The 21,244-nt window shown below is 37.3% G+C and overlaps 1 protein-coding gene across 2 annotated transcripts in view; it reads right to left on the bottom strand.

Moving 5' to 3' along the window:
* SEPTIN7 (septin 7) overlaps positions 1-20,982 on the bottom strand; it is a 110,191-nt gene extending 89,209 nt beyond the window's left edge. The window contains exon 1 of one of the 2 annotated variants that reach the window (XM_059171552.1): positions 20,781-20,982. In XM_059171552.1, the coding sequence (XP_059027535.1) occupies positions 20,781-20,841 (61 nt within the window). In that variant the 5' untranslated portion in view covers positions 20,842-20,982. The other variant, XM_059171551.1, reaches the window with a different exon arrangement.
* Positions 20,983-21,244: the final 262 nt, after the last annotated feature.

Raw genomic sequence — 21,244 nt, 5'->3', positions numbered from 1 at the left:
TCATCTATGAAAGAATGAAATTATAAATAACAAAAGGAAACTTGAAAATTTGACATCTGTGGAAGTTAAACATTACACTCTGACCAATGGCAAAAGAAGAAATCACAAAGGAGACTATAAAATTTGAGATTAATAATAAAAATACTAATTTTTAAAAAGCACAACATACCAAAACTTACTGAATGCAGCTAATTCAGGGCTTAGAGGAAAAGTTATAGCGGTAAATACCTATGCTAAAGAGAGAAGATCTCAAATCAACTACCAAACCCTTATCTCAAGAAACTAAAAAAAGAGCAAACTAGATGCAAACCAAACAAAAATAAAGACTAGAGCAGAAGTAAAATATATTTCAAACATAATACAGAAAATAAACCAAAGCACAAGTTGGCTCATTGAAAAGAAGTAAATGTGACAAACCTTAGCAAAGACTAATCAAGAAAAAAACCGAAAACTCTCAATAATGAAATTCAGAATGAAAGAGGAAAATTCACTACTAACTTTACAGAAACAAAAAAGACTATAAAGAAACCTCTGAATAAGTGTATGCCAACAAAGTGGATAACCTCAAGAAATGAAAAAATTCCTACAAAGACATAAACTACCCTAAACTGGCTCAAGAAGAAAAAATCTTAAGTCCTATAAGAAACAAAGAAATTACAGGGGTGCCTGGGTGGCGCGGTCAGTTAGGCATCTTCCATCAGCTCAGGTCATGATCCCAGAGTCCCAAGATCAAGCCCTGCATCAGGCTCCCTGCTCAGCAGGGAGTCTGCTTCTCCTTCTGCCCCTTACTCCTCTCTCACTCTCTCTCTCAAGTAAAATCTTTTTAAAAATAAAAATAAAAATAAATAAATTACATTAGTAACCAAAAACCTTCCCCCCCAAAAAAGCCAAGTCCAAATGTTTCCACTAGTGAATTCTATCAAATATTTAAAGACTGCCCAATCCTTTACAAAGTAATCCAAGAAACAGAAGAGGACAGAAGAGGTAAAACACTGCCCCGTTTTACCCTGATACCAAATCAGACAAACACATCAAAAAACAACAACAGACAAATGCCCCTTACATACATGCAAAAACCATCAACAAAATACTGGCAAAACAAAACCAGCAATAAAAAAAAAAAAAAAAAAGTATACACCATGACCACCGGAATTCATCTACTGATTGGTTCTACATATGAAAATTAACCAATGTAATATACCGTATTAACTAACCAACAACAAGAAAAACACATGATCAGGTGCCTGGGTGGCTCAGCTGATCAAGTGACTGTCTTCCGCTCGTGTTATCATCCTGGAACACCAGGATCGAGTCCCACATCAGGCTCCCTGCTCAGCAGAGAGTCTGCTTCTCCCTCTGACCCTCCCTCCATCATGCTCTCTCTCTCTTAAATAAATAAAATCTTAAAAAAAGAAGAAAAAAAAAACACATGACCATCATAGACACAGAAAAAGCACTTGACCAAAAATCCAACACTCTTTCAAGATAAACACACTTAACAAACAAGGCATAAAAAGGGAACTTCCTCAAGCTCATAAAGTGTATCTAAGAAAAACCCAGAGCTAACATCATACTGAGTAGTGAAAGACTAAATGCTTTCACTGTTCAGGAACAAGACAATGATGTCTAGTGCCACTTCTACTCAACACTGTTCTGAAGGTTCAGGCCAAGGTACTCAGCAAGAAAAAGATATAAAAGACAACCAAACCGGAAAGAAGTAAAACTATCTCTATTCACAGATAACATGATCTTATAAATAAAATACCTTAGCGAATCCACTGAAACACACATCCACACACCACAAACTAATAGTTGTAAGAAACAAGATCAACAAAAATTTACTATATTTCTATATGCGAGCAAAAAGCAACAGAAAATGAAACTAAAAAAAAAAAAATCACTTGTAATACCATAAAAAAATACTTAAGAATAAATCTAATAAAAGAGCAAACATTGTACACTGAAAACTACGAAACACTGGCTAAAAATACTAAAGATTAAGTAAATGAAAGCTATTCTCCATTCATAGATTAGAAGACAATTTTGTTCAGATGGCAATACTCCCCAAATTGATACACAAAGCCATGTGTATCAAGGTCCTTTTGCAAAAACTAACAATAATCTCTAAATCATGTGGAAATTCAAGAGACAAATACCCAAACAATCTTGAAACCATACAAAGCTAGAGGAGTCACACTTCCTAGTCTCAAAACTCATTTACAAAGTTATAGTCCTCAAATCAGTGTAGTACAACTATGAAGAGATGTACAAATCAATGGTAGAAATACGCCCTTACATTTTACGGTCAACTCTTCCACAAGGTTGCCAAGACAACTTAATAGAAAAATTTTTTTCAATAAAAGATGCTAGGACTACTGGATATTTATATACAAAAGAAAGAAAATGGGTACCCACCTCACACAATGTACAAAAGTAAATTCAAAATGCATTAAAGACCTAAATATTTATAAGATCTAGATCTATAAAACTCTTAGAAGGAAACAGTAGTAAATCTTCATGATCTTGAATTAGGAATGGCTTCTTGAATATGACACAAAAAATAACAGCAATAAAAAAAGGTAAACTGGACTTCATCAGAATTTAAAAAGTGCTTCATAGAATACTGTCAATACTTCACTTCCAAAGTGAAGACAACCCATGGAATGGCAGAAAATATTTTTGTAAATCATCTATCCCAGTCTATTTTGGACTTACATCTAGAACATGTAAGGAATTCTTACAACTAAATAAAAAGGCAAATAACCTGATTAAAAATTGAATAAAGCACTCAAACAGACATTCTTCCAAAGAAGATTTATAGAAGTTGCCAGTAAATACACAAGAAGATGCTTAACATCATTAGTCATTAGAGAAATATAAAATAAAACCACAATGACAGCACCTCATAGCTACTAAGATAATTTAAAAAGACAAACAATGTCAAGTGTAGACAGATGTGAAGAAACCAAAACCCTCATACATTGCTGGTGGAAATGTAATATACCACAGCTACTTTGGCAAAGAGTCTGATAGTTCTTCAGAAAATTAACATACAGTTATCCTTTGATCCAGCAATTCCACTCCTAGATATACATCCAAGAAAACCAAAAGCATAAGTCCACACAAAAACCTGTACTTAAATGTGTACAACAGCATTATTCACAATAGCCAAAAAGTAGAAAGAACCCAAATAGTCACCAACGGGTGAATGGATAAACAAAATATAGTGTTATCAAAATAATGAAATATTGTTCAACAATAAAAAGGAACAAAGTACTAATATATACTATAACATGGATGCATCTTGAAAAGAGAAAGAAGCTAGTCATAAAATATCAAATACTGTATGATTCCATTTATATATGAAATGCTCACAACAGGCAAATCTATAGAGATGAAAAACAGATTAGTGGTTGCCAAGACCTACAAAGCAGAAGGAGCAGAGCAACAGCAGACAGGGTTTCCTTCTGAGCTAATGAAAATATCCTAAAATTAAAAACTGGGATGGCTCTATGAATATAACAAAAACAACAGAACTGTACAATTTAAAGGGGCAAATTCTATGGCACATATGAATTACATCTCAAAAAGTATAAAAGCAGGTATGTAGTATCTACAAGACATTACCTTTCACATATAGCTTGTATATTTCCTTTCTTACACATACATCATTTTTGTAAAAAGACAGAAAGAAGGGGCGCCTGGGTGGCTCAGTGGGTTAAGCCTCTGCCTTCAGCTCAGGTCATGATCTCAGGGTCCTGGGATCAAGTCCCGCATCGGGCTCTCTGCTCAGAGGCAGGGAGCCTGCTTCCCCCTCTGTCTCTCTGCCTGCCTCTCTGCCTACTTGTCATCCCTCTCTCTCTCTGTCAAATAAATAAAATCTTTAAGAAAAAAAAAAAAAAGACAGAAAGAAACTAAACCAGAAACTACTGACATTGGTTACCCACAAAGATGGGTGGAAAAGTGACAAGAAGGGGGATGGAGAACAGAGTAAGAGATCAAAGGTGAGATGAATACTTCTGGACATACTGTTTTATAGTGCTGACTGTTGACACCATAGTAATGTTTCACATATCCCAATAAAAAATAACCCAAATCAGCCAAGATGTGAATAGAGTTCAAAAGGGACTTGAAACAGTTAACAAATGAAAACAAACTTTATTTCAAGTGAATAACATAAGTCCACTGAACATGGTAAGGAAGAAAGACCACAAATAACTTTGGAAAACAGTATTTTGACTGGATAGTTTAAAAACAAACAAAAAAAAAAGTATATACAGATACTACTCTAGTAAGTATATCTATAACAGCAATCCTAAAACTACAGTTATATATATACCAGAATTAGCAAATACGTAATAAATTGTGGATGAGAGCCAGGTTGTTCACTGTTGGGAGAAAGGAATCACAAGTACGGGGAAAAAAGAGGCTAGACTGAACCTAGTGTTAGTGCAGGGTTTCTGGAACCTGAAGACAATAGTATCAGATTAGCTCAGAACTATAAAAGAATTGGTTTATCAGTATGAATTCATGGTTTTTAGTATACATATACATACAAATATGGATGTATAAATATATATAAATATACAATTTCCTAGATCTATCTGCTCCAAACACCTAGAAGCAATGACACCCTAATAGCGATGAATACTTCCAGTCCTCAAATCTTGGTTTCTAAATACTATTCTCAAATAAAAGAAACTTGGTGCTCTTTGGAAAAATGATTGATTCCAGAACTTAGGCAGGAAAAATACAAGATGAACCAGAAAGTAAGAAAGTGCTCCCAAAAACTGATAAGGCATGTTGAAAGGATGAATGGGAGCCAAATTAAAAGAGCCCCCAATGGTCACATCCAAGACAATGAGCAACACAACTGATAAAGTTAATTTTATATGCCCATACCAATATAAATAAATATCTGAATAAATGAACATGAGACACAATAGCTCTTTCTTACAAAAGAATTCTTTTTTTTAAGATTTTATTTATTTATTTGACAGAGATCACAAGTAGGCAGAGAAGCAGACAGAGAGAGAGGGGAAAGCAGGCTCCTCACTGAGCAGAGAACCCGATGCGGGATTCGATCCCAGAACCCGGGACCATGACCCAAGCAGAAGGCAGAGGCTTTAACCCACTGAGCCACCAAGGTGCCTCTTACAAAAGAATTTTAATTTTAAAATGTAGATAACAGGGGCGCCTGGGTGGCTCAATGGGTTAAGCTGCTGCCTTCAGCTCAGGTCATGATCTCAGGGTCCTGGGATCGAGTCCCGCATCGGGCTCTCTGATCAGCCGGGTGCCTGATTCCCTCTCTCTCTCTCTCTCTGCCTGCCTCTCTCTACGTCTACTTATGATCTCTCTCTGTCAAATAAATAAATAAAATCTTTTTAAAAAAAAGGATTTAAAAATGTAGATAACAGAAACAGAAAATCATTATTAAAGCTAATAGCACAGTAGTAACTGTGACAGGCAAAAATTGACAATGGACAAAAAGTGCAATGAGAAATACATTATTTGAATAGTTCAACAAAGGACTAGTCCCTAAAATATGCGACTCAGACAAACAACCCAACTTAAAAATGGACAAGACTTCCAAAAACCTATGGATGGCAAATAAGCACATGACCCTCAAAATTATGAGTCAGCAGGAAAATGCAAATTATAATCACAATGAAGTATTTCCAATTTTACTAGTGTGACTAAAATGAATAACAGTGACCATCCCAAGTGTTGCTGAGTATTTAAAGCAACTGTTCTTATATACTATTGACAGGAACGTAAAATGTTACAACTAAGTTGGTAAACAGTTTGGCAATTTCTTTAAAAGTTAAGCACAGATCTACCAATACTTAGCCTAAGTACTAAGTAGCTAAATACTTAGCCTAAGTATTTACCCAAAAGAACTGTAATTATGTGCCACCATCATTACAGCTCTTTTAAAAGTTACAAAGAAAAAAAGCCAAAAAGAAAATATATCCAAATTTCAACGTAGGTTGTATTTTGCTAATGGGACATAGAAGTAACTTGGTTTTATACTACCTTCTATTTTCCAAGTTATTACTAAAGAACTTAAAGCATTTCCATTAAAACAAAAAACTAAAGATCACATAGATAGAAAAGTAATGTTGACCACAAGACAGTATGCATTTTTATTTTTTATAGGTAAGTCAAAATTTTTTTAAATTTTCCATTTCTGACAAGTTTATTAGAATGCAAAGGAAGAAATTATAGGAAATAATTCTTGCAAGATTTCAATCATGATGTGAACTTCAGCAAGGCAGAGAAACAAAGTCTGGAATACTAATAAAATAAGGTGGATTAATAGCTAATTAGAAGTATGTCAACTCAGCATAATTATACACCACAAGGATCCATCCTTAATTAAACCCAGAACGTTATTCTAACCCTAGATGAAAACATAATGCTAACAACTATCAAACCTGCATATGAAAAAAAGTGAAAAAGACACCAAATACTTTATATGACACACTCAAAATCCAAATGAAGTTTAATATGGCAATATGTGTATACAAACCATGTCCTTTTTCACCACCCTGAACTGAAATCTGAAGACAAAGCCTCAGATTAGTTCAGAACTATAAAATGGGACTACAAAATAAGAAGTCAGTGGTGGAACACATTTCACCTCTCAATCAACAAGCTCTTCTTAAAAAAAAAAAAAAAAAAAAAGTGCTGAAGAAGCAAGATAAAACAGCAGCTCGGGAGGAAAAAGTAGAAAATCTTAGTTGACATGCCCTGTAAGTCAATAAGAAATTAAAAGTCACCCTAAAAGGTAGTTTAACTCATTAACAGTTTATACAGCAAATACAAGACAAAGATTTATTCTGATCTATAATTTTAAGAACAAAAGATATTCAGTTTCTGGTGTCAGCAGGGATATGTACCAAATGGAGATAGTTCAGAGGGGATTAACAACAATGATTGGAGGGATACAACCCCCTGTCATAAAGAAAATATAAAGACTTAAAGTCTCTACAAAAGACTCAGAGAAAGTTATGTTCAGACTATTAAGTAGTAATATTAAAAAGAGAAATTAGACTTATTTTCTTAGTCTCAAGGAGTAAGTGAGCACTTCTGAATACAAATATAAAAGACAGACTTCAGATATACACAAACAGGAAAAAAACAATTAATGGTCTCAGCTATTCAAAGATGAAATGTGCTTCGTCAAAGGCAGTGAGTTTCTAACACAGGCTAAATTAAGCTCCATCCATTAGAAACAAAACACAAGCCACATATGCAATTTTAAATTTTCCAGTAGCCACATTTAAAAAAAGAAAAGGAAACAAGTAAAATTAATTGTAATAATATATTTTCTTTAACTCTGTACACTCAACACATTTCAATATACAATCAATACAAAAATAAGACTTTATATTTTTTTTCAAAGTAAGTCTTTTCAAAATCCTCTGTGTATTTTACCCTTATATCAAATCTCAATTCAGACTAGACACATTTTAAGTGCTCAGCAGCTATGTATATTCATGGTTACAAAATTGGACAGGGCAGTATTAGACAGCCACTTGACAGGTATGCTGCAGAGCAAATTAGAGCATTTTCTGCATAATTAGATTAAGCAACTTGATACATCTTCCAATCCTAAGATCTTGTAAAAATATCAAAAGAATAACAGAAGTATCAAGAACATACTCAAAATTTTCATAGGATTAAGTTTACTCCATTTTAATCAGTCACTACTGTGCTTTGTACATTCATGACAGACATACACACACACACAAACTCTGTATTTTACTAGAATTCACTCTGAACACAACATAGCAATTTCATTAAAGAATTCCAATTTTTTCAGTATCTCTCTCCCAAACTAGCTTCTTAAAAGACATCAAAGACATCTCTCGTCAGAATATCAAATGCCATGACTTACAAAATGTTTAACTGATATTCATCCTAGTATTGCCTACCTCATAAAAAGAAATCAATAAAAATATTATCCATTTTATAAAAATTTTTCTATAGCTTATCTACATTACAAAATCAATTCATAGAAAATCAATTCATCTTATGGATTCTATTGTGTTAATATGTTGAAGTTCTATTGTGTTAATATGTTGAAGTTCTAATGTGTTAATATGTTGAAGTTCTAATGAGGATGTGACTATATTTGAAGATAAGGCATTTAAAGAAGTAATTGAGGTTAAAGGAGGAGGTCCTTACAGTAGAGCCTCAATCACATCCAATCGCTGCCCTTATAAAAAGAGGAACAGACACCTAAGGCATCTCACTCACTCTCCATGAACATAGGAAATGCCATGTGTGAGGACACACTCTTAAGGCAGCTGTCTACAAGCCAGGAAGAACCCGTTCACAAGAAACCAAACCTGATCACACCCTGACCTTGGACTTCAAGCCTCCAGAACTGTGAGAAAATAAAAGTCTGTTGTTTGAACCACCCAATGTGATATTCACCCAATCTGTGGTATGACAGCCCTAGCAGAGTAATATAGTTTCTAAGAAAGTACTTTCTAAAAATTGTATTGCCGGGGTGGCTCAGTTAGTTGACCATCAGACTCCTGATTTCAGCTCAGGTCATGATCTCAGGTTCTTGGAATCAAGCCCTGAGGCTGCTGGCTCCATGCTCCGTGGAGAGTCTGCTTGAGATTCTCTCTCTCCCTCTTCCCTTCCCCAACTGTGCTCTCTCAAATAAACCTTTAAAAAAAATTGTACTGCAAACCAAATTATACTGCTGTTGAAATTATTCATAAATTATGATAAATATATCTGCACGTTTAAAAATTTACTCTAAAACCAAAGATTTTAAGTCTGCTTTAATGAGCTACTGAAGTAACCAAATAATATGATATCTCAAAACTACAAATTCTAACTTTAACCCATAACCAAAGCCTTCAACTTGCATTTCATTATAAAAAAGAATTCTATTCAAGATCAGTACTATATATACAATAAAGCTAAAGAGCAGTAGGGAGCTCAAAAAAGCATGCCACACATGACAATACTGCAAATATTACCCTAACAATATACTATTAAACATGAACAATAACTGATAATACATAAAAAGTTGACTGTGCTATGAGTTCAAGAAAAGGGAAGGATCATCGAAGACTCAGATAACTGGGAAAAGGTTCCCTGAATGAGTAGTTTTTAGCTGGACCTTCCTTAATGGATGGATGGGACTTCAAGGTAGCTAAGAACAGCATAAGGAGAGGCAAAAATACGAAGAGTATGACTCAACCTGGGTAGAAGAAAAAAGTCCAACCAAGGATATCTCAAAATGACTGCCTAAATTTTTAATGACAGAACACATAAGAGAATAATAAAGCATTATAAATACAGCAAGAAATCTGAATTCCAATACCTGCTGTAACTTAGAAATACACTCTGGTGGGTAAATTAATCTTTCTGAGCCTTAGACCAGGATAAATCTTTGCGAGACTGTTGCAAGGTATATATGAAATATTTGGCACTTCACATACAATGAGTATAATAAATGATGGTCATTGAAGTGGTTGTGCAATAGATGACAGCTATTATTAAGGACTCTGGACTTTTATCTTACAGATAAGTGATTCCCAAACTTGGCTGTAATCTGAAACATCTGGGGAGCTTGATAAAAACAGATACCCAGGCCACAGTCTAGAAGTAGGGGATAAGAATCATGCTTTTAATTTGTTACATGGAATCCACTAATGACTAACTATACTTAGAATACCCATCCTTCAATTAAAAAACAATAGACCCTCCCAGCCCTACCCAAACACTTTCAACAAAGATTTCAATTAAAGGTTTTTCTATCAAGCATAAACCTGCTTTCTTAATTCCCTTAGTCCTGGCCAGCACTACTGCTACCGGTGCATTTACCTCATATATCATGTTGTATTTGCATGTTTGTGGTATTGTTTCTGCATTTCCTCCACGTTGACGAAATATTTAATTTTCAAGAAGTTAGGGGCTGCAACCTTTCAACAAGTCTAAAATTATTCCAAAATTCGAAAAAAAAAATTACATCTGTGTAATTATCATTTTAACAGCACAGCACCATGGTCAAACAAAAATTTAAGTATTTTTGATGGGTCCTCTTGCCAGTTAAGTCATTCCAGTTATCTTTCTCACAGCTGAATTAAGCATCTCATAAAGTAACTCCTAGTCGTATTGGATTAGATCAACTTTAATATTCTAACACAAATCCCAAAACAGGACTGACTACAGTTCTATCTAGGATCACCAATTTCATCCCTTCCTGCGAAGTTCTCATGTCTCCAAACTTACACTAGACAAATACTTACTCAATTTACCCTTCTCAGCAACAAGAAAACGAACAGACTACAAGGCGTCCTTTGAGAAGTAAGGTCTTTGCAAATCATACAGTAACTATATGAAGAACTTTTGCACTTCTTTTCTATTTGCACATTATTTTAAATACCTATTGAACAGGAATCACTTCCACATAAATTTCTTGCCTTTCCACTCAGCATATCAATTCTACAGAATATAGCTGGGAACCAGAAATGGAAATCTAACTTAATGCTTAACAGATAGCAGACCTTCAATAAAGAAATGAACCAAGAAATAAAAACTGAGCAACTAAAACACAGAGATTTGTAACAGTAAACTAGATAGCTACAGACTTCAAGGAAAGAAGGTAGGTATATCCATGAGAGAAACAGGTGAAAAGCTATACATTGTTAAAAAAAAAAAAACTACTCACATATTGCATTATTTAATAGCCCCCTAACTCAGAGCATAAAATCAAATGTTCCTGAAGGTGACATTCACAAGTTCAGTATATTCCACTGAAAGCGGGGAAGCCAATCAGTTTATACATAACAAATACCTCTCTCCAATAATGTTAGAAATGTAAATGAAAACAAGTTTAAGGGACTGAACTAACAAGGAAAATAACAGGAAGGCAGAAGAGGTCTATTTAAAGATATTCTTGGGGCACCTGGGTGCCTCAGTGGATTAAAGCCTCTGCCTTCAGCTCAGGTCATGGTCCCAGGGTCCTGGGATCCAGCCCCACATGGGGCTCTCTGCTCAGCGGGGAGCCTGCTTCCCTCCCTCTCTGCCTGCCTCTCTGCCTACTTGTGATCTCTGTCTGTCAAATCAATTAATAAAAATCTTTAAAGATATTCTTTAAAGTAATGCTTACAATTCTAAAATATTGAAACTACAAAATGTCTCAAAATAACAAAATAGCTGTACAAATCAGGATATCAACATTGGAACACTAAATACATATTAAAATAACCTGCATATAGATTAATCTACCAAAATACTATGTCAAATAATATACCAAAAACTATATTAAATAGTAAGTGAATAATATCCTGGTTTTGTATAAAATTTAAGAGTTTACAGAGTACTTTTATTTATATTACCTCATAATATATAATTCACACCAGAGCTTATCAACTCTGGTTGCTGATCAAAATTATCTAAAATACTTAAAATGCAAATTTCTGAGCCCCACCTCATACCTAGTGAACTAAGCTTCCAAAGGTGTTAAGCACTGAAAGTGTTTTCAATGTCTGACCAGCGTTAAGAACCACTAATCACTAATATACCACTAATTAAAACCATGAAAAAATATATATAATTAAGAAAGAACAAAAATTAACCATCAGCAATTGAAATAATTTAATGGTTTTTTTCCTCCTGGTTAATTTGTTCAAATTCATCATAAGATCAACTAAGCATCTCTATTAAAACTTCTTAAAATTAAAAATGATTCATTCATTACTAAAAAAAATTTCTTTATATAGATCACCTCACATCCCAGAATGCTACATGTAACAAATTTTTACAATGCTACATGTATTACCCTGGTTACTTTAATAATAGCATAAACAGAAAGCACTAAGATAAAATTACTATGAAGATTCTGCCTCCTCTTACACAAATAATGATCTCACACTAAGTATTTACAGTAGTCTCTGAAATTAACAACACATACCAGAATCTTCCCCATAAAGAAAAAAACTAATTATAATCTGTATAGAACAATTTGAACATTAAGGATACAAAATGTTACTCATGTAAAGAAACACTAGTGTGACCCTTAATGTGAAAGAGCTTATGCTATGAAATACAACAGTAGAAAGTTTAAATAAGTAAACATGTTAGTAGTACTTAAGAAATTGATGACCTCAGTCTGTCTAACTTTGAAGGACACTGAAGTTTCACACAAATCATTTTATTCCAATTTCCTTCAACACTGCTCACCAAACCACAAATACCAAGTCTTAAAAAAATAGTATCAAAAGGAGCGCCTGGGTGGCTCAGTCGGTTAATCATCCAACTATTCCACTCAGGTCATGATATCAGGGTTTTAAGATCTAGCCCTGCAATAGTTCTCCACAGGCGGTGGAGCCTGCTTAAGATTCTCTCTCTCCCTTTACCTCTGTCCCTCTCCCCAACTCTTAAAAAAGAAAAAAAAAAAAAGAAAGTACCAACAAATTTATTAACCAGACTACAGTATAGCTTTTGATCAATATGGTGGATTTCATTAGTAAATATAAAAACTCAAAGCACAAATGAATAAATTCACAATAATCTTAAAATTTTTGTTTCCCATCCTAAAGGTCTCTCCTAGTATTAAGATTACCAGACATGCAGACTTAGATGTTCTCCAGTCCTCTCAATTTCATGTTCTAAATTACCTCTTTCAATATATGATACCTACTAATCACCCATGTACTCAGGTTCAGACACTGGATTCATTACTCCCCACCAACATCCCCTCACAACCATCCCCTACACTTCATGTCCTTTAACACTATTCTAGTTCTGTCCTTCATCTTTTTTTTTTATTTTTTTTTTAAAGGATTTTATTTATGCATTTGAGAGCGGTAAGTATGCGACAGGAAGGGAGTGGGCAGAGAGCAGCAGATTCCCCAATGAGCAGAGATCTGACATGGTGCTTGATCCCAGGATCCTGGGATCATGACCCAAGCCAAAGACAGATGCTTAACCGACTGAGCCACCCAGGTGCCCTTGTCCTTCATATTTTAGTCCTAGGACTGCTTTGTTAACCTCCCTCAATTCACTGGCCCCACCTTGGTGTTCTAGCTATTCCTACTGCAATTACCATCATGATGTTCATGGTTACCATTCTTCTTTTAAAATCCTTCAATAAAGATTTTTTTTTTTAAATACTCAGTACAGGACACCAGATCTCTACTTATGAGTCTAGTTCCATAAATTACCACGAGTTCTCAGCCTACAATAAATATCCTTCCTCCTCCTCTGTCTAATCACTCCTATTTACCTTTAAAGATTTACCTTTTCCAATTTAGAAAAGGTATCCTGCTCTATATTTTCACTGTATGCTCTACATACCTTTAAATTATATCACAAATGATTTACTAAGTAAATGCCAGGTAGGGATAAGTGAACAAAACACAATCCTTGACTTTAGGAAACTTAAAAATAAAGGCAGAAAAATAAATAATGGCCATATAGTCTGATAACTTTTTTTTTTTTTTAAGATTTATTCATTTCTTTTAGAGAAAGAGAGAGAGAAGGAACACAAGTGGGAGGGAGAGGGAAAGAGAACCTCAAGTAGACTTGAGTTCGACAACACAGGGACCAATCCCATGACTCTGAGACCCAAGTGGAAACCAAGAGTCAGATGTTCAACTGACTAAGCCACCCAGGCGCCCCATGGTAACTTTTTTTTTTTAAAGCTACCATCTGCTCACTATATGAGGCTAAGAACTTGCCACGTTATCATCTAATTCTCATTTAATTATCTAATAACTTTGTGATTCCCACTTTACAGAAGAGAAGGCAAAATTCTGTTATTTGCCCAAGATTCAGTTAAGATTTAGACATGCGAATCCAGGTCTAACTCCAGAACTTAAGCTCTTAATCACCTTCTATCTCGACTGTCACAGCACTTAACTCAGTATCACCAGTGCCCATCACACAGCACAAGGCACAAGACATGTTTGCTAATGAATTAACTTGAGTGGTGAAGTCCTAAGCTAGTAATGACTTAACATCAATACTACAACTTTATCTGATAATGTCTTGTGTCAAAGGGTTCAGGAGCTCTGATTTACCAACACATGTGAAATAATCAATGTCCCAAGTTACTCATATAGTTTATAATAGCAAAATACTGAAAATGAATGTCTTATCAGAAAGGGACATGTTAAATCATAGCCTACCTATAATGGGATTATACAGCTATATAAAAGAATAAGAATGCTCTTCATGTACTGATATGGAATAACCTAAGATACACTAAGTGGGAAAAATTAAAAGGTGAGGAAGAATGTGTGTCTGATGTTATCATGGGTGGGGAAAGGAGGGAGGTATGTTTTTTTTGCTTGTATATGTAAAAATCACCTCCAGAAGAAACATAAAAGAAACTGTTAAATGGGTTGCCTGAGGAGGAAACTGGGTTACTTGAGGATAGGAATAGAAAGCTTTCACTACATATCTCTTTTTAACCTTCTGAACTCTAAACCAAGTGATTGTGTTACCTATTTGACAATATGAACACCCCCAGCGGGGCGTCTGGGTGGCTCAGTGGGTTAAGCCTCTGCCTTCCGCTCAGTCATGATCTCAGGGTCCTGGGATCAAGCCCCACTTCGGGCTCTCTGCTCAGCAGGGAGCCTGCTTCCCCCTCTCTTTGCCTGCTGCTCTGCCTACTTGTAATCTGTGTCAAATAAATAAATAAAATCTTTTTTAAAAAAACACACATAATAAAAAGCACTTTCAGAAATGAAAACACAAACACTAAGTAACATCCATAAGGCCATGGGCCATAGCTTTCTTGATTGCTACTATTTTGCAGTGTCTGACACTTTGTTAGCAGTTGAGTATTTGTTACATTTACAAAAATCTCAAATTGCCACTGCAGGAATATTTCAAATATATTTTACAAAGTAAAACTGGAAAAAATTCTTTTAATTATTCTGAAAAACAATCAAGGCCTTATCCCAAGCCTACTGCTTATGAAACCCTGGAAGACTACTACAATCTGTATGCTTTTAAAAGTACCAAGATGATCATTTTACTATTGTTTCATGTTTTCTTTACATTTCAAATCTTTCACAATAAACAAGTTAGGGGGGAAAGACTTTAAAGAGCTACCCAGAAAAACCACTTTAAATGAGTCCACTGCCTGTGAATCACATCTTACTCAATGAAGCTGTTTCTTTTTAAAAAAATTTTTTAAAAACTCACCGATGGACATTAGAAATCAGGCCAGCAGAGCAATAATGGCACAAGGGCACAAGAAACTCTAGGGTGGGGGTGCCTGGGTGTCTCAGTCTGTTAAGAATCTACTTTAGGCTCAGGTCATGATCTCAGGGTCCTGGGATCAAGCTCTGCACTGGGCTCCCAGCTTAGCTGGGAGTCTGTTTCTCCCTCTTCCTCTGCCTCTTCCCCACCCCCAATGCCTTCTCTTTCTCTCTCTCTCTCTCAAAATAAATAAATAAAACCTTAAAAAAGAAAAGAAAGAAATGCTAGGGTAATGGAAATGTCATTTATCTTTAAAAAAATGATTTATTTTATTTATTTGAGAGAGCAAGAGCACGTTGAGGGGGGCAGGCAGAGGCAGAGAATCTCAAGCAGACTCCTTGCTGAGCACAGAGCCCTCTGCAGGGCAATCTGACAACCCTGAGATCATGACCAGAGTCAAAACCAAGAGTCAAACACTTAAGGATTAAAGCACCCAGGCACCCCAAAAATGTTCTTTATCTTGATTGGAATAAAAGCTACAAGGTGTATATAATTGTCAAAATCCAATGAACTGAACACTTAACTGTGCATTTTTTGTATGAAAGCTATACCTCACCTCAAAAAAGTTACTTAATTTGGAAAGCATTTTAAAAAGTGCAGATTCCTGGGACCCTCTCAGAGACTGTGAATCTTTGCATGTGTGGTGGGAACTAATCCGCATTTTCAACAAGAGGCTGTGGTTGATCCTGATGCATGAGGTTTATCAATTATGCTATGGAAAATACTGACCTAGCATAATGTTATGCATCCAGTTAACTAATGATCACATTTACAGAAATTCATGAATTAAATTATAAACTGACGTACGAACACATACACACACACACACGCTACCTAGGTGATTCTGATTACCAATTTTGAGAAATATGGTGAGAGCTCTAAGAGGAAGAATTATGGACTAGCTGATTAAGAAAGACTTCCTTCTTCTGTTTCCTATGATTCTTCAAAGGCTTCTCCATCACCTGGCACAGTGGCTCTCAATCTGGGGTGATTCTCTCCTCTCCCCCTCACCCCATGACATTTGGCAAGGCCTGCAAACATATTTTTTTTTGTCACAACTGGGAGAGTGCTATTGGCATCTAGTGGGTAGAAGCCAGGGATGCTGATAAACATTGTACAATGCAAAGAAAAGCCCCCCAAACAATTATAGAACTCCAAACTACAATAGTGTCAAATTTGAAAAATTCTGACCTGGAGCCTCCCCTCTCAAATGAAGCTACCAAAAGTACTCAGTTGTGACCCCAAAGGTATACAGAACAGAATTTACATGTCACCTCTTCAGGAAAATCAATTTTTACTTCCAGACTGGTGGGGAAGAAGGAGGGAGAAAACCTCTTTACACTGCATGAAAGGAAAACAAATAAAATGTAAATGTAACATGAATAAGATTTTTTTTAATTCAAAATAATGTGAACAGAAACAACTTCAAGGTTATTTATTTACTCTCCTACTTATTTACTCTCCCCAGCCTCAGGGGATACTTATTAACTCTCCTCAGCCTTTTGAAGGTACTTTTGAAGTTAAGAGACACTTGCCTCAATAAAGTACATAAACTTTAGAATGACAGGCAAAACCTCATCTTTAGCTACCTTCACTTAGATTTTTTAGGGCTACTTACTGCAGCATAGTCTAACCCAGTGCTATTTAAAATGTGGTGTGTGGACCAGTGAGCCAGTCTGAACTGTTTATCGGATTATATCACAGAAGTATAGAAACTAAATTTTAACAGAAATGAAAACTTTTATAGCAAAATAAATTTGTCTGTTGGGATTGAAAAAACATTCAGACTGTACTTCCCCTTCTTTAAATTCATCTTCATTTAAAAAAAAAATTTGCAGTAGTTTTTGCAATAGTATCAGTCAACAATGGATTAGAAATTTCAAAAGAAACAGGAAAGAAAAGGTCCTTTGTCAGTTTGAAAAGCAGTATCCTAACTGCATCCTAACTGATATATCTAGTAAGCAATGCCAGGATTTAAACTCATGTCTGCTTCACACCAAAGCCCATATTCTTAATCATTATACTATATTTGTCTGTTATCACTTTGAACTCAAATCCCTATATGTAATACTACCTCTGGAGAACCGGACTGGACCAGCACAAATCAAACGGACCTATATGTCTGGCGTAAAGCCTTCAACATTGAAAGCAAACCAAGCTGCCTCCTTGGCCCCCTTCCCTCAGGCTCATGCCCAAAACTTGGCTCTCTTGATTTCTGATGATGTAAATGGACAAGACAAAAAATAATAATTAATTAAATTTTTAAAATGATAATTTTATTAGTATATTATAAATTATATATGTATACATATACATGTGTGTGTGTGTGTGTGTACACAAAGTCTAGAGTAGAGGCCCTAAACAATACTATCTTCTTTCGGTTTCTCTGGGTCTTGTCCAGATCTCTCTAACCACATTTCATGTACGGAGCACAGAATAAATAAATCCAAGATAAGAAAAAGTCATATGGACTTAACAGCATTTAAAGTCTTCACTTCTCACATCTGGGTGGGTGAGCTGGTTAAGTGTCTACTTTTAGCTCGGATTATGATCCCAGGGTCCTGGAATCAAGCCCCATGATAGGCTCCCTGCTCAGTGGGGAGTCTGCTTCTCCGTCTTCTCCCTCATGCTCATGCTCTGTTGTGCGCTCTCTCTCTCCCTCTCTCAAATAAATAAATAAATAAAATCTTAATATCCTCCTTTTCAGACCAAGATCTCCACACTATACCATAATGTTTAAAGACCTCTGACTTGACCCATCCATGCTGCACATCCCCCATGTGTTTTTCCAGTTTTGACTACAATTCTTAATAAAAATGTTATAACCCAACCCAATACACAATACATACAAAACAAAATTTAACCCTGCCTAAAATTCATGCTAAGTGCAATGTACTGCTATCTTCTCTTTCTTTCCTACTTTTTAAAAATCATTACATGTCCATGAAATTGGTTTCAAAACCCACTAACAGACCTCAACCTGCAGTCTGCAAAACACTGCTGTAGAGACCAATAGTCTACATTTAACACTATGGTCTCATCTGGCAAGTGTAACCCATAATCATGCTACCTTACAATTCTACTCAAAAACACATTTATTTCCTACATCAGTTTCATGGCACAATAAATTTAGTGTCATTTACAGTCCAGATTTAGTTACAAGGAAAAACACACACATTTTTAAAAAGTTAGTTTTGCCTCAAAATTCAGTAAAATACATACATGTTAAAGTTAAAATTTTTCACCCTCTAACAAAAAACTGCAGAGAGCTTATTAGCTCAGAATGTAAGACATGGTCCTCAGCTGGTAATTTAGCCATAGAACAGTACCCTACTGGCAATTCCTAGAATAGAATCTGTAGTGAGTATGTGTATCATCAACAAGAAGTCTGAAGCCAACCTACTCTCCACTATCTTCACTCTGAATAGTCTATGTCACCTGACCACCCCCATTACTGAGACCTTGAAAACCACAGATATAACTCTTCCTCCTACCCAAGTTTTATGTGCACGGTGTGTCTGTGTTGTTAACATTAACCCTCTAAATCGCTCTAACATGTCAGGAGCCTTACCCTGTGATGGACTAGCTCAGAAGTTCTAGCATACACTTATTTAAGATTATTTCTGTGGGAAAGTGTGCAAATGCAAGCAACAAATTTTACAACGAACTTCTGAAACAACCTATTGATAACACTACCTTTCATGTAGCTGATATACTGAAAACCTTCTCCAAATCAAAACCAGAAACTAAAAATTCTTAACCAAATTACAAAAATATCCTTTCTGTAAATTAAAATCTATTTGATATAAACACAAAAATAAATTTCTATTATCAATTATGATCTTCCATTCTGCAAGCCTAAGAGGGTGTATGATATTTTTAAAACTATATCAGGAGAGCTTGGCTCCACCATGTTGTCCCATCACAGAATAACACACTACTACCATACACACCATCTATGTGGCTTCCACATTTATTTCATAGTTCCACTCAACCCTATCTCCTCTAGCCCCACCCACTGAACAGCTGGGTGAGATGAAAGACAGTTTCCTGCTTTCCCCAGCCCCTTCTCTTGCTATTTGGAGGAATAAGGGATCCGGGCAGCAGTAACTAGCTTAATAATTTTTATCCTGCTAAGTCATCTTTCAGTCTATCAGGATTCCATAAATTTCATCTGTACCTGTACACTTAATGCCTAAAAAGTTTCTTCCTCAACTTGCTTTTATATACTTGGGGAGTGGGAAACGACGACAACTGACTATACGCCTCACGTAAATACATAAAACAAGTAAAATACTTCTCAGTCTAGATTATATGTTCATTTAGATTCTCAAGGGCACTCAGGAAGGTATTCTTCCATCCCATCAAAGTAACAAAACTAAAATAAATCTTAAAGTTTAACTTTAACCACAAACTCACCAGTTACTTCAGTAACTAAGCCAACACCTGGACGTTAAATATTCTTTCCCTCCACTATATTAAAAAATAAATAAATAAAAGATCTGAAACAGTGCACTCTTAAAATGTAACTTAGCAAATGGAAATGCGTTAGAAAAAACCTTAGTTGCTTATTTCCTACTATACACAAGTATGAAATGGAACTCAGGAGTGGAAAATGTGAATGAAATGGCCTTGTTCTTTTTCCAATACGTGGGGGAGGAAAGGAAATGAAAAGGCTTCAGAAGAGAATAACTGAAAATACTGAAATATGTTCAAAAATTAATGTCCTTAAACATCACCAGTATTTCCAACTCGTCCCTTTTCCAGCGACCCGTTCCCACCCTTTCCGCTCCTCGGGAGGGGTGGGGGCGCCCTTCCCAGGCTTTCGCTTTCCTCTTTTTCCTAAAAATTAAGCGCAAACCAGCTCCTTAGCCTCCGCACTCAAGCCTCGCCCGCCATCCACCGGCCTTCGGGGCCGCGCCTGGGGAAAGGAAACCCCGAGAGGCGGGGAGGCGGAGCGAGGGGGCGACACGGCTGCCGGAGCCTCTGCAGCCTCCACCGCCTCCACCGCAGCTTCTGCCTGCTGCATCCTTCTTCCTCCCTCCCCGCCGCCACCCTCGCGGGCCGGCCCACACAGCACCCTCAGCCAGGCTCGCGCACACGTCCCCACCCTCCTCGCCAGGCCCACTCCCCACGAGGGGAGCTCCGCGGCGGGTGCAGCGGCCGCGGACCGGAGGAAACAGGGCCGCGGAAGCCGGGCCGGGCGGAGACGACCCCGCTCGGGCCGCTTCGGTGGGGCGGGCGAGGCCGTTGGTCACGTCTCCCCGCTCCCCCGGCCCGTCGGCCGCGGCACAGGAAATACCGCCGCCTCTGCTCTCCTCACATTCAATTCAAACTGTCACCGCCGCTTTCTCCCCTCCCCCCGGGCCCGCCGCCACCGCGCCCCGGGCCCGCCGCCGGCCCACCCCACCTCCTTCGGCCGCAGCTCCCCACATCGTCTGAAGGCGTTTCCCCAGCTCGATCTGGCGGCCGCAGAGCCCCCCCAAGTCCGGAGCCGCCAACCTGAGTCGCAGCGGCCCAAAGCTGAGACTCACCCATGGTGCTGCTGTTGACGCTCCTCTCCTCAGCAGCAGCGGATCTCGCACTGACCGACATCCCCTCCCCCCTCCGCGACCAGCCCGGGCGCAGCGCAGCCCGCCGATTCTCCAAAGCCGCCTACGCCGGTTTCGCGGCGTAGCCGCCCGGCGTCGCTGCCCCGCTTACGCAGGCGACAGCAGGCGGACTCTCGCCTGACTCCCGCTCGCTCCTCCGCCCCCGCCCCTTCAGACGAGGCTTCCGGGCCTAGCCGACGCCAGCCTTGATCTCGCGAGACTACTCCCTCCCTGCCCAGACGCCTCTCTCCATTTCGAACATGACTTCACTGGCATCAGCGCACTTTTGCTACTCAGGCTTAGCCGCCATGTTTATATTGGCGGGATTTGGCGTCTCCAGGGTCATGGATAGTCAGGCCTCTATGTGTGTTTCTTTAACACTGCCTTTAAGGTTAAGTCACATTACG

The sequence above is a fragment of the Mustela lutreola genome, chromosome 4, assembly GCF_030435805.1.
Source record: "Mustela lutreola isolate mMusLut2 chromosome 4, mMusLut2.pri, whole genome shotgun sequence".
In the NCBI taxonomy this organism is placed as follows: Eukaryota; Metazoa; Chordata; class Mammalia; order Carnivora; family Mustelidae; genus Mustela; species Mustela lutreola.
This window is presented reverse-complemented; position numbering and strand designations above follow the sequence as displayed.